Genomic DNA, 14,330 nt, shown 5'->3' on the forward strand with positions numbered 1-14,330 from the left:
CGGCTGAAAGGCATATGAAATCTGGCACCCTTTTGAATGCCGTTATAATACAGTGCTGAGAATGAACGCACTTTTGAACGCCGTTATACAGCGCTGAGAATGAACGCGTTCTCAATTACGTTCATCTAGCGGAAATACAGTACGTTCAGTTCACGTTCGCCCAAAATATGAACGCGTTCATGAACGATCGTTCATTGAACGCGTTCAGGTACATCACTGGTTGGAACATAGCTGTAGCACAGGGGTGGCAAACCAGTCAGAGGTTAAGAGCCACATTTTTTCTATGTTACTGCAAAGAGCCACATCAAACACACAGGCACTGATACCGCTTGTTTCCGTTTTTTTGTTTTCTGGAGACAAGATTTCAACCACGTCACTGATGCATTTTTGTGGCATTGGGATATATATTTTTTAAATCCTCTGGAGCAGAGAGAGGAGCTGTGGATTATTGTTATTGATTAATGCATCAGTGTTTCTTAGGGTCAAAAACACTAAATTCACAACTTAAAATGAAAGCGTTTAGTTTATTTAATAAAAGAGCACATGTTCAATGTGAAAAGTGACAGTAGTTATAGATTATTTGCAATTTGGTGCTATATATATTTTAAAAAAAAAATTATATATATTTTTTAAACACCTTGAATTTCAGGGGGGGCGCGGGGCTCCGTTGGCGGGGCGCAGCGCCCCTCCAAAACAATGGTAGGGGAAACACTGGATAGTGTTTAATCAACGATAGGTTTCCCCCCCTCAAAGGTGATTGGTTCACTGCATCGCAGGTATTATTGTGATTGGCTCTTGGGCCACATCAAAATTAGACTTGCTGTCATCCTCTCATACTGACACCTGACACCACACATACACACCGGGAGCCGGGACGAAAGTAACACGGGACGAAAGTAACGGAGCGATTTTATCCGAGCCCAAACAACTTTGACCGGCCAAATTACGTTAATACTTAACAGACCTACTAAATATCAGGTTTAACTGTCAGGAGTAGCTAGTGTTGTCACGATACCAACATTTTGGTTTCGATACCAAGTCAAGAATTGCGATTCCGATTATTTTTCGATACTTTTCTTAAAAAACAGTCTTAAATGTAATTATTGTGCTTTATTTCACACCAGAACCATAACCATAACACAAACTTTTAAACAATGAGAACAATAAATTAAATAAATGACAAGATTTCCTATTAAATACAATTAATACATTTCTTACAGACAGGCCTCGTGGTGTCCGTAGGCTTGCCCTCACTGTCAGAGATATAGCTCAAATACTTCCAAATTTCGCTTCTGGCGTCTTTTTTGTCAACAAGCCGACGCGCAGCGGCAGTTGCACTCCCACTTGCAGCCATGCTTCTCGTTTTCTCACATGCTCTGGCAGCTAGCGCGTGCACGAGAGAGGGGAGGGACTTAGAGCGTGCTTGAGAGGGGCGGGACTGCAGGCACGGCTGCAGTGCAGGGAGTGGAAGCAGAGCGCTGAACACACACGGCTCTTATTAAAACGGCGCTTTCTCACCGGAGTACTTTCCCCCGTCATTCTTAAAGTACCGATACTAATGAAACGGAGGAATCGTAACATTTTTAACGGCAGGGTATCGCGGTACCTTTCAAGTATCGGTACACCGTGCAACACTAGTCAGGAGTCAGTGTCTCTCCCCCAAACTCACACATATACAATTCGATATAACTGAAGAGCCGCATGAAACTAGGCAAAGAGCCGCATGCGGCTCGAGAGCCGCGGGTTGGCCACCCCTGCTGTAGCATGTAGTTTATATCTGCTAGTGTTGCTGTCGGTCAGCCCCAAATATCCTGTGAAGCTTTGTATGCAGCTCAGTTATCTGTGGTCCCGTATGCTGTGTTTTGCCACTAAATGAATCTTGTTCATGTACGACAATATTTTTCCGCCGGCGTAGGCACAGACTGGAGCTACAGAGCTACGTTTTCATGGCAGCTGCTACCAAAGTGGGGGGGGGTTTAACTACAACTAGACCTATTTGTTGTCACAGAATCCACACCTCACATTCAACATTCAAATTTGGACATTAAGCCTGAAGGTAAGAAACTATGTATCCACATTGATTTGAATAATATAAATGATATAATTTAAAACTTCTTTATGAAAGTCAGTATATCACTTTCTTTTGCTTTTTATTTTCTTGGAACATGTTGTTTCACTGTTTTTGAAAGGTGCTGTGGATGGAAAGGGTTTGCAGAATATTATTTCCATGTTCTCGTATGCGGTTCAGGCTCCAAATATCTTGTAAGATTGATAGAACCCAGTATGAATCCAGTAGCAGATGTTCTGTCTATTATGAACATATACATCATATTGTTTGGGCCTTTCCAGCCTAATTTAAGGTGACTTAAATATTTATATCCAGCATTAAGAGTTTGTGCCTTGGATGGGTGATGGTGATGTGGAGTCTTGTTAGTGTCTGACCCTCAGGGCCTCTCACACAGGTGGGAAACCATCAACATGAGTCTGTGTAGAAAACAGCAACCATATAGCTGTATGCCTGCTCTCAATTTACATCTGCTCCATGTAACTCTCCAAGCCGGAAAACATAATGAGCACAAACAACTCAGAGGAAAATGAGATAAATGAGGGCTATAATTGTGTTTGGAATTGCAATTACTGTTATCACAGCCTTTTGTCGCAGGGATTTAGTGTAGCCAGATGTTCTAATGGAAAAGATTGCCATTGTTTGAGTGAATTGGATCAACCCCATTCTGAGCTTCCAGCTCTATCGACATGCAATTAGTGATTTTTATTGACCAACTACAGCTGGTGCAGAAATGACAGGCAGTCTCAGACTAAGCATTACTGAGGTGACTCATGAAGCCGCCAGGTAGGGTTAGAATAAAATACAACAAGGTACAACTTCAGTGAAACACAAGCCCGTCAGCTCCTTAAATGTGTGCATTATTCACCAAATGCTTCCTGCTTGTTCACTTACTCTTTCAGATTAGCACTGTCGATTAATTCCTTTTACTCACTGATAAAAAGGTAATCACAGTTTCTGACATCCGTCTAATATTCAATGTGGACATGGAGACCGTCCAATCTAACACTGATAGCTGGACATTACTATCCGGCAGAGAAGCTCCACTAAGCAGTGTATGGTAATATTGTAGTTGGTGCTCATCTTCTTCAACTTTTCCTCTCTTTTTACTCTGATGATGCCAGGTCACAGGGTCTGGATGAAGAGAGCCAAGAAGACAGAGATTTTATTTCCTTATCTTGTAAGTTTACTCATATTCTCATGTTGTCATTATCCAATCTGAATAACAAAAGAAACAACTTATTTTTGTTTTAAAGTAAACATGGACTGGAGACATGGAGAAAGAAAAAGAGATGGAGAGAAAATGTTGCTAAAAGATTAGCCTTGTGCTAACCTCTAAGATGTTGCATCAATTCTTAACTGTATGGCTACTATTAGCTCTCCACCCTGGCCAGAGCCGTGAGCAGAAGCTAAAGAAACATGTTCTTTCATTCCCTGAAACACTTCCATATTTCCTTTTGGCATGCTTTGGCTTGTAGGCAGTTGTTGCCAATTCTGGAAGAGGAACTTTTTCTGCCAATTATATCTCTGTTGGAACTCTATCTCATAACTGATCCATTAAGCTCAAGTCTCCTGTTCTTATATTCATAAACAAATGAATACATATTAGTTTTGGCTAAAATAGATTGATATCATCAATATAAAGTAGTACAAATGTCAACAGTTAACATTGACCTAAACTGCATTACAACTAACTATATAGTATATAACTATGAGACTCAAATGCTCATACAGTACTTTCAGTGAACTTAAACACGACTAACACAGGATGAGGTTGACTAAATGTGATTAAAGCTAACAAGGATATTTCACAAGACTAAAACACAAGTCAAACATAGCTGACAAAATGAACTCTTTAACTTTGTTCCAAATGTATTTTGGATGTATTACGTAATATGAATGAAGTGAGCAAATAATTTCCCCCATATACTGCAATTTGTATAATGACATCTGTACATGACAGGACACCTCTTAATGAAAACCTTCCCAGAATCCAGACACAATTCATGAAGTGGCCTGGGGGACTAAGAGAAACTGATACTAACATACATAAATCATTATTATTCATGATGCCGGGGTTGTGAGCCCTTCATTATAACAAAGACATGAGAAATGATTTAGAGATACAATTATTTTTGTAATGAAATGAAAAACACACAAACCCTGAAAACAAACGCAACAGAAAAACGCTGCAAATACAAAAACGATATGCAAAGTCAAAAACACAATACAAACCCCAAAACACATACAAACCAAAAACACACAGTGCTCCAGGCCTCTAGGGGGCGTGTTATGTGGAACAGATTGATGTCTGACCAGACATAAAGAGAACGAATGAGAGTGATGGAAAGTCGGAGGAACAAAGTTGATTGAAGTGGACAAAGTCGATATATAAGAAGGTAAGTTTTGTTTTGTTGTTATACAAAGAGCGTCATATTTACGCAGCTAGCATTAGCGTGCCTACAGTAACTACTACACCAGCTGAGGAGAGGAGAGCTTCACGTGAAGAGAAGATAAAGTGAGGGAAGAACATTGTTAAACGAGATGACTCGAGTGCAGGTAAATAACACGGGCCATAGTGAGTACCGCGGTTACATTTGAAGAGAGACATTCTTAGCAGTTTGTTTATATGTATGTATTTGTGTATGTTGCAACTATACAGAGCTTTAGCAATACTATATGTCGGTGGAGAAGTGATAAAATGTGAAGAGGGACAAAGTAATGACAGGAGAGTAGTTTGCATTAGATATGCTCAAGAACAAATATAGAGAAGACATTCAAGGAGAGAGAGACAAACCACAGATTCAACGGTAAACATGTTGTATCTTTCTATTTATTTAGCTAACCACTATTTAGACTGTTTTTTTGATTGACTTGATTACATGGATTTACTACTTCAATGTATGTATTTTCAGGCTGCCATGTTTTGTCCTTTCTGTGGCCAACATCTGGCGACAGTTCAAGTGTTCTGTGGCTCCTGTGGCAAAAATATACAGTTTTTGGCAGAACAACAGTAAGTTCACTTTTTGTATTGTATCTGTTTCAAATGCAAGAAATAAGGATTCATCCCACTACTCTGTTTTGAATACTAATTGACAGATGCATACACTAGTTATCAGCATGAAGGACACATTTTTTCCTTGTCTGGTTATGTGAAATATGTAGAAGCTGTCACGATCCTAATGTTATGTCACGTTTTTAGTTTAGTCTGTCTTGTTTTGGGTGTTATTTTGTAATTCTGTTCTCCCTGTCTCTTGTTTTTCCTCCTGTGTCTGATTGTCTAATTGTGTTCACCTGTTGCCCTTGTGTTTCTACCTCCCCTGCCTAGCTGTTTCTTGTCCCGTGATTACCCCTCTCTGTATTTAGTCTTGTCTCTTCCTGTGTTCCCCTGTTGGTTCATTGTTTGTTTTTCCTGTCTCCCTCCATGTCAGTCACGGTCAGTCTTTCGGTAATGTTTTTTCCGTGTGCCTTCGCTTTATTTCATGCCATGTTTTTTGTCATCGGCTTTTGTAATAAAGCTCGTTTTGTTTATAGATCTTTACCCTTTTTGTAGTCTGCATTTGGGTCCTACCTTTTCCGCGATTCGTAACAGTGATCATAACAGAATGAACCGACCAACTATGGACCCAGCGGATTTTAATGATTTTGAGTTGGATCTGTTGGATCTGGATTTCTCCCTTCAATGTTATTATGCCGAGTGGAGTGGAACCTCGTCTAGAAGGGACAAAGAGGCTATCCTCAAAAAAGGCACAAATGGAGGTGGCCAACATGCCATGGTTGAGGAGCTCATTGCCTGAATGGCTCAGAGTTTTTTCACGTAGCCCTGAGAGCCAGTCTTCATTTTCTGACCCTTTTTTGGGATCCCGCCTGGCGTTTGGACGTCCACGGAGCCTCCAAAAGACCTCTAAAAAACGCAAGGTCAGGAATCCAGCTCGTACTCCAGTACCGATCCACACAGCCATGGTTCCGTGCTCCAGTGCCGGCCCACACAGTCATGGTACCGTGCTCCAGTACCATCCCACACAGCCATGGTTCCGTGTTCCGGTTCCGTGCCCAGCAGCCATCTTTCCGGCTCCAGAACCGGCCAATACAGCCATGATCCAGGCTTCAGTTCCGGTCCCCACAGCCATGGTTCCGGCTCCAGAACCGGCCAATACAGCCATTGTCCCTGCTCCAGAACCGGCCCATACAGCCATGGTTCCGGCTCCAGAACCGGCCCATACAGCCATGGTCCAGGCCTCTGTTCCAGTCCCAGCAGCCATGGTCCACGGTCCCAGCTGGCCTGTTGGCTCTCCGGCCGACGCCAGCTCCCCGTGTCCTGTCGGCGTACCGACCATCTCAAGTCACCTCTCAAGTTCCCTCTCGAGTCCCCTTTCAAGTCATCTCTCGAGTCCCCTCTCAAGTTCCTTCTCAGGTCTCTTCTCGAGTCCCCTTTCAAGTCTCCTCTCGAGTCCCCTCTCAAGTTCCTTCTCAGATCTCTTCTCGAGTCCCCTTTCAAGTCTCCTCTCGAGTTCCCTCTCAAGTTCCCTCTCGAGTCCCCTCTCGAGTCACCTCTCCAGTCCCCTCTCGAGTCACCTCTCCAGTCCCTTCTCGAGTCTCCTCTCGAGTTCCTTCTCGAGTCCCCTCTTGAGTCTCTTCTCGAGTTCCCTCTCAAGTTCCTTCTCGATTTCCCTCAAGTCCCTTCTCTAGTCCTTACTCAAGTCCCTACTCTATGTCCTGTACCGTTGGGGGTCCCGCCGACTACTGTTCTGCCGGGGGTCCTGCCAACCCCAAGTCCTGTTTCGTTGGGGGTCCCGCCGACTACTGTTCTGCCGGGGGTCCTGCCAACCCTATGTCTTGTGCCGTTGGAGGACCAGTCGACACCTGTCTCGCCGGGGGTCCTGCCAACTCTATGTCCTGTGCCGTTGGAGGTCCAGCCGACACCTGTTTCGTCGGGGGTCCTGCCAACTCCATGTCCTGTGGCGTTGGGGGTAGGCCTTTCCCGATAATTAATTTTGTTGGACGATAAATGTTCCTGGAAATTATTGCGATAAACGATAATATTGTCGGCACTGTTGTAAGACCATTTTACATCACTGACATAATGATAATATATAATAATAATTCAAGTACATCCTTTCTAACATAACTTTTTATTGAACATTCAACATTGCAAATGAAATGTGAAATAATATTAAAATATATAAATTATATATAATAAATAAAACAAATTAATTAAATTATAATAAATTAATTGAATCACACACAACCAAAACAATACATTAAATAGACTCAGGCTGGAAAACATAGCTATATATCTATCTATATATATATATATATAAATATGAGCACATTGTCTCACAAGCAAAAAAAACAACAGTCAAGTGCACTGTCCATACAAAGACCCAGATGCCTCAACAGCAGGCCATATCCAAATCTGTTTTTCAAAGTTTTCGAGCAAGGAACAACAACATGTTTGCATTGTCGGGCAAATGCATCTTTGATTGTAAACTGTCGGGAAGGTGGGGGCTCTCCATCTCCAGCTGGCGTGTTTGCTACCAGCTGGGAAAATGGAATGGGGTGGTTGTGTTTTAGGTGTAGTTTAAAATGTGTGGTATTGCCTGCTTTTGTCGCTACCTTTTTTTAAACAAATGCGACACAACGCCCGGCTCATTCAAGTCCGTAGGTTCGCCTCGTTGATTTGGCTTGAATCCAAAATACTGCCACACCGGAGAATCGAGATGTGTAGTTACTAGGTTTTGTAACCAATTCCATTTCACTTTAAATTCCCTGCGAGTAAGTCACACGTTGTCTCCCGTTTGTCGCTATATTATTAATTTGGCTTCTACGCTGCTGCACGTGCACACGGAGTGTCCTGACTAGGGCTGGGTATCGTTTGAATTTCCACGATTCCGATTCTACTTTTCGATTCCGGTTCTTAACGGTTCTCAATTCCGATTCTTTGAGGGGCAGGGTAAAAAAATGATACATGCTTTTTCCACCAAAAAAATTACATTTATTCGAGAAACTTTTACACAGGTTAGTTTACAGTAATATTCACATTAATCAGTCTGTTTATATTCACTGCTATGTAACTGTAACCTGAGAACCACTGAAGCTACAACAGTCCAACTTTTAAAGGAACCCCCCCCATTTAAAAACAGTTCTTGTTGAGAAAAACAAGCATATCTGCCTTCTCAGGCATACCGGGAAGAAATGTTTGAACATTTTAAAGTAAAATGCTTCAATCTGGTGCACTGGAATTACTAGAGACTAGATCTAGGGGGTACAACTCTAAACACCCATATGAAAAAGATCGGTTTACATTTTAATAATTAAATAAGTATGTGAACATAACCAATAACTTACCATAGCCAATAACAAATACATGTAACATATTTTATTTTTGTTGTTCATTCATATCTTATTTTACTAATGCATATTTTTTTATCTCTCCAGTTTAAAACGATATGTCTGGTTTACTGTCCTATAGTATACATTGGAATGATTTAAAACCTGTTTTATCCCAATAATTATAAAGGAGTGCCTTGGAAATATGTGTTTACATAAATTGTGATCAAACCGTTTGAGACCCACTGAGATAACTTAGACTAAAGTGAACTATCTAAACACTGAGAGAGTCCTTTACCTCACTGAGCTGTAGTTATCAGCCACTCAGTCTGACTGGAGAGGACTCTCCCTCCACATCATTGTAGAAACATCTTCTTCTTCCGTTAGAGAAGCAAGCACCAGATGCTAATAACAACAGCGTGTACCGGTGCACCCTCGCTCGCTCCCACGCTCATTCGCACTTACAGCGCCCATCGTACAGGGAAAATGAAAAGTGTAACCGGGATGAAAAGGGTATTTACTTAATTATGAATGTTGTTATATCAAGGCCGAACATTATGATGAGCACCAACGGTCAAAACATTTTGTTTCCTCCCAGAGCTGTCAGCGCAGCGCCTCCACAGATCTGGCGCCCAAGGCGAACATCTATAACGCCAATGCGACGTGCCGGCCCTGGTCTCAGGTTACGCTGTAGGAAGTGTAGGAACAACCATAGATATATATAAACTAATGCTGTCAAAATTATCGCCTTAACGGCGGTAAATAATTTTTTGAATTAATTGTGTTAAAATATTTAACGCATTTAACGCATGTGCAGAATGGCCCGCCCCATACATCCCACCAGTGGCAGCGCCAGGGTATGGCTGGTGTAGGCTACACCCAAACCAAGAAATGGCGTAGCCCCACCATGAAAAATGATGTTAAAGTAAGCAAAATAAAGTTCGCCAACTCGAGCCGAGAATTGCACAGACAGCAGTTAGTAAGATTGATTTCAGTAGCCACTTGTCTGGAAATACCGAAGACCAGAAACGGTTTTGAAAACTTTTGTCACGTAGTGATCGTCTTCTCAATAGAACATCTTTGATAATGTCTTCTGGCCAATCAGAATCAAGATAACGACGTGGTGTTGTCCCGACGGAGAATACTTTTGCTGTAGTAGGTGCCATATACAGTCTATGGTAGGTGCACATAACTGGTACGCAGGTACGCATGCGCGGCAACAATCTGAAATGCGTACCGTCACTTGTGTCACAAAGCGCATTTGCGTACCGACGTACTTGTGAAGCTTTTCCAGAAGGCGGTTAGATCACCGGACGACAGAGTCGGTCTCTCCCCCCCCTGTGTTGATAGAAATCAACACGTAATGAAATAAGACCCCACGGTTTGATGATTGATAGGTGTGTGGGCCGACTTTCATTTTGACACACAGAACAATGTTATAATAAACATACATACATAGGCTACTGTATGTTAAATGGATATATCCGCCTTCTTTCGTTTATCTTTCCATTCCCACAACAATATACATAAAGAAATGGCATATGTTGGACATAGTTCGAATGGTGATTAATCATGATTAATTAATTTTTAAGCTGTGATTAATCTGATTAAAAATGTTAATCGTTTGACAGCCCTAATATAAACATGTGTTTATATATATCTATGGGTACAACGCTACATTTCCCGCCCCTTCGCAGTCTTACAGTAGGCTACGGAGAGCGGCGAGAAACATTTCCTCAGGCATCGAAAAGCGGAACAGAAATTCACATTTCTAAATGATGCCGTTGGAATCGAAATGTTGGAACCGGTTCCCAACCCTAGTCCTGACCTGGCTGACCTGACAGCGCGCGTGGCCGGCAGCCTCAGCGCGCCTTGCAGCCACAGTGCACCTTGCAGCCACAGCGCGCCTTGCAGCCACAGCGCTCCTAGCTAAAATGCTGGTCACACCCTTATGTAAACGGCAATTTATCGAGCTCAGTCCATTTTTATTTATCGTACGATAAGTACATTTATCGATTATCGCGACAGGCCTAGTTGGGGGTTCTGCTGAGGGTCCTGCCATGTCCTGTGTCGTTGGGGGTTCTGCTGAGGGTCCTGCCAACTCCATGTCCTGTTTCGTTAGGGGTTCCACCGGATTTCCTGCAAACACCTGATCCTGTCCTGTTGGGGGTCCCGTCGACACCTGCTCCGCCGGGTTTCCTGCCAACTCCATATCCTGTCCTGTTGGAGGTCCCGCCGACACCTGCTCCGCCGAATTTCCTGCCAACACCAGATCCTGTCCTGTTGGGGGTCCCGCCGACACGTGCTACGCCGAGGGTCCTGTCGACACTAGCTCATGTTCCGTCCAGAGTCCCGTCCACGCCTGTCCCGTCAGGGGTTCCACCAGCTCCTGCTCTCGATCCCAGTGCTCCGGCGATCCAGCTGACATTGGAGGGGTCCCATTGCGGCGTACGTCGTCCTCCGGAGATGTCCCGTCGCCGTCTTCTTGCCCAGCCTCCTGAGTTTCCCAGCCGTCGTCTTCGTCCTCGAGCCCAGCCCCCTGACTTTTCCAGCCCCTGCCTTCGCCCTCATGCCCGGCCTCCTGAGTTTCCCAGCCCTCGAGCCCGGCACACTGACTTTTCCAGCCACTGCCTTCGCCCTCATGCCCCTGAGTTCGCTCGCTGTGGCCTTCGCCCCTTTTTGAACTCTGCCTTGCCCCCGGGCCGTCCGCCCGAGACCATCTCCTGTTCCTCTGCCTTGCCTCTGGGCTGTCGACCCAGACCCATCCTCTGGACCCCCTCCACCCACCCTTTTCGAAGTGTTGGACTTTGTTTTTGTTTTATGGACGTCTAGGATCCGTCCCTTGAGGAGGGGGTTCTGTCACGATCATAATGTTATGTCACGTTTTTAGTTGAGTCTGTCTTGTTTTGGGTGTTATTTTGTAATTCTGTACTCCCTGGCCCTTTCTCATTTCTCTAACTCCCCTCCTCGACTCCCCTCCTCGACTCCTATCCTCGATACTTAGTCCCGCCCACAGGAGATGCGAGCCGAGGAGGGGAACCGAGGAGAGAGTAGGGGAAGCAGCAGGCGGTTAGAGAAATGAGAACTCCTCTCCTCTGAGCGGTCATTTTAAAGAGACGTCCATTAATGATGACAGGAGGCACAGCAGCACTCTGTCTGATGGACAGATGTGTTCATGACGACTTATATATTTACTTTGATTTATTCACAGTGCGGTATAATGAGACAATAACAGGCTACAGATGCGGACACACACACACACACACATATGTATATATTTATATAAATATATACAATTTCAGAATCAAACAAAGCACTCTCATAATAACGTAACACTATCAGAGACTGGATATATCCCCCCCCCCCCCCCCTCTCTGGTCGCTACAATGAGGAAAATAAATTACGGGCCAAAAGTTTTATTTACAAGTATTAAAAGTAAACAGAGGACACCAAACCAACTGAGACCCGTCTGTCCGCTGCATCTACGCACACACTGTACCACACACACGCACATACAGTTCCTAAAACAGGCTACAGCCGTTGTGTATTTTATTATGTGAAGCACTAAATGGTTTTAGAAAAATATCGACTCTTTGTAGATATCTACTAAACTAAAGCAAATAAAAAGAGTAGGCCTGTTATACTGAGTGATATATATTAGGGGTGCACCGAATGGGAAATTCTTGTCCGAAACCGATACCGAAAATAGGAAACAGTTGGCCGAAAACCGAATGCCGAAAGGCCGAAAATGATTAATAGAAATATATATATATATAATGTATACATTTTTTACCAATGTTGTTCAGCTACCTGATTATGGAAATAGACATGATTATGGCAAAAATTAACTTAAATAATAATCACTATTATGGGTCCATAAAACATTTATTCAGCACTTTTGAATGCATACAGTACATTTATATATGTCATGTATTATTGCTAAAAAACATTATATCGCAGTCTTAGTGTCGCCAACTCGTTTCTAATATGCAAAGACAACAAATGCGTCTATGATGTATTTTCGATCAGACGAGATCTCTGCCCCGTCTGTGTGCGAGGGGGCGGGGCAGTTTACACACACGCAGCTGCTACATGCAGCGGAGCACACTGCGGAGATGGCGGAGAGAACGCGCTCCGAGGTGTGGTTAAACTTTACCCGTCTCGATGTGGAGAATACTTGTTACCATAAGTGCAATAAGAGTTTAGCATGTAAGCACGAGCAATTTGTCTAAACATTTAGCAAAAGTGCACCGCATGCAGACGGAGGAATGTACCGGGTTCGACCGTCTTTCTAGCAGCTCTGTAGCCCCATCCACGAGTAACGTTTCCACGTCAGGTGTTATGTATGCTAGCAGCAACACACGGAGTTAACTACATTATACAAACATGGGTTAATGATTAGAGGAAACTGAGTTATTTAGTTTGTTAAAATGTCAGCTATTCTGTTTACAGTCTGTCATCAGATTATTTAATACGATTTGTTAAAGGCTCAGGGCAATCTCGATGACAAAGGTCAATGTTCCCCCCCCCTGTGAGCCAGCCGCGAGCATGGTCGCCGCGTCTTTATTACGTCATCACAACAACACGTTAGATTACCAACGTAAGCCTGTTCTGACATTCGGTGATAGCCGAAAGGGCCTTTTTAACCATTTTCGGCCGATAATTTTCGGTGGCCGAATATTCGGTGCATCCCTAATATATATTATACACACTGCTCTGCTTTCTGCACGGACCTCACAGCTGAGATAAGTCCGGCCGTGCTTCACATCTCTGTTGCCGGAAATGCATCCACGAAGGAGCCGTGGAGGACCGTGGAGGACCCATCAGTGTATCCTCGGTTAGAGCTCCTCCAGAGAGCCTCCTCGACGCTCGATCCTCGGTCCTCGAAGTGCATTTAGAGAAATTAGATGTCCTTCAACATGGCCTGCTGAAATTCATTTCCGGGTCACTACCGGAGGACCGAGGAGTCGAGGAGGGGGATTTGATGAAATGAGAAAGGGCCCCTGTCTCTTGTCTTCCTTCCTGTGTTTTTCCTCCTGTGTCTGATTGTGTTCACCTTTTGCCCTTGTGTTTCTACCTCCCCTGCCCAGCTGTTTCTTGTCCCGTGATTACCCCTCTCTGTATTTAGTCTTGTCTTTTCTTGTGTTCCCCTGTCGGTTCATTGTTTGTTCTTCCTGTCTCCCTCCATGTCAGTAACAGTGATCATAAGAGAAGCCATCATTACATTGTAGACCAATGCATGATTAAATACACAAAACAGCTTATATTATACATTAATAATTGTGTATTAGTTCTATCTTTATAGAGAAAATTATACCTTTTGAATCAGATTTTGAGGCTGGGAAAGTCACACCGCCATGGGGCACAAACAGTTGCTATGACATGATGTTTTCTTCGCATTCCATAAGGAGGGTCAGGAACTCACGCTTGGGACCACCAGTGTCCACTCCATCCTCAGGTGGTCCCTCATCATCAGTGAACTTAACTGACATCTCATGAGAAGGGTCGAATGAGGCACATTTGAAGCTGCGGATTTCTCCATCCCACACATTGGCTCTATTAATATTGAACCTGCTACAAGATGTATTTGTTATTTTTGCAGAGAGTTCTGCAACAATGTCATCCGCAGTCAGGTGTTCTGTGCTGGGAAAGACACACTGATGTATTGTAATATTAAATGATGAAGCTTGTAATAAGATGTACAGTGAATAGAGAAATTAAGTGGTAATAGTAACAATTAATACCTTTCCTCTGCAGTTTGCTCCATTTTGTCTTCTGGCTCAGACTGTCTATCAATAAGGATAGGTGCATACACATTTGTGTAGTTGCTGCAGTGAGAAGACAGTTGACTAATTACTTTCGAATACATAATATATGCATGACAGTCATATTTACAAAAGGATGTCGATCCTCTTCCTGTTTTGTTTTTTCAATA

The 14,330-nt window shown here is 43.4% G+C and overlaps 1 protein-coding gene across 1 annotated transcript; it reads left to right on the plus strand.

Annotated features, from left to right (window-relative positions):
* Positions 1-2,798: 2,798 nt before the first annotated feature.
* Positions 2,799-11,360, plus strand: LOC117561201 (basic proline-rich protein-like). Its single transcript, XM_034238500.1, has 4 exons — positions 2,799-2,851; positions 4,441-4,464; positions 4,981-5,078; positions 10,518-11,360. The coding sequence occupies exons 1-4, from the start codon at positions 2,799-2,801 to the stop codon at positions 11,225-11,227; spliced, it is 885 nt and encodes a 294-aa protein (XP_034094391.1). The 3' UTR covers positions 11,228-11,360.
* The last annotated feature ends 2,970 nt before the right edge of the window (positions 11,361-14,330 follow it).

Source organism: Gymnodraco acuticeps, unplaced genomic scaffold, assembly GCF_902827175.1.
Source record: "Gymnodraco acuticeps unplaced genomic scaffold, fGymAcu1.1, whole genome shotgun sequence".
Lineage (NCBI taxonomy): Eukaryota > Metazoa > Chordata > Actinopteri > Perciformes > Bathydraconidae > Gymnodraco > Gymnodraco acuticeps.

Coding starts and splice junctions, on each gene's coding strand:
- LOC117561201 (XM_034238500.1), top strand. CDS start 2,799: ATGACAGGCAGTCTCAGACTAAGCATTACTGAGGTGACTCATGAAGCC. Junction 2,852..4,440: donor GTGACTCATGAAGCCGCCAG/GTAGGGTTAGAA, acceptor AGTTGATTGAAG/TGGACAAAGTCGATATATAA. Junction 4,465..4,980: donor CAAAGTCGATATATAAGAAG/GTAAGTTTTGTT, acceptor ATGTATTTTCAG/GCTGCCATGTTTTGTCCTTT.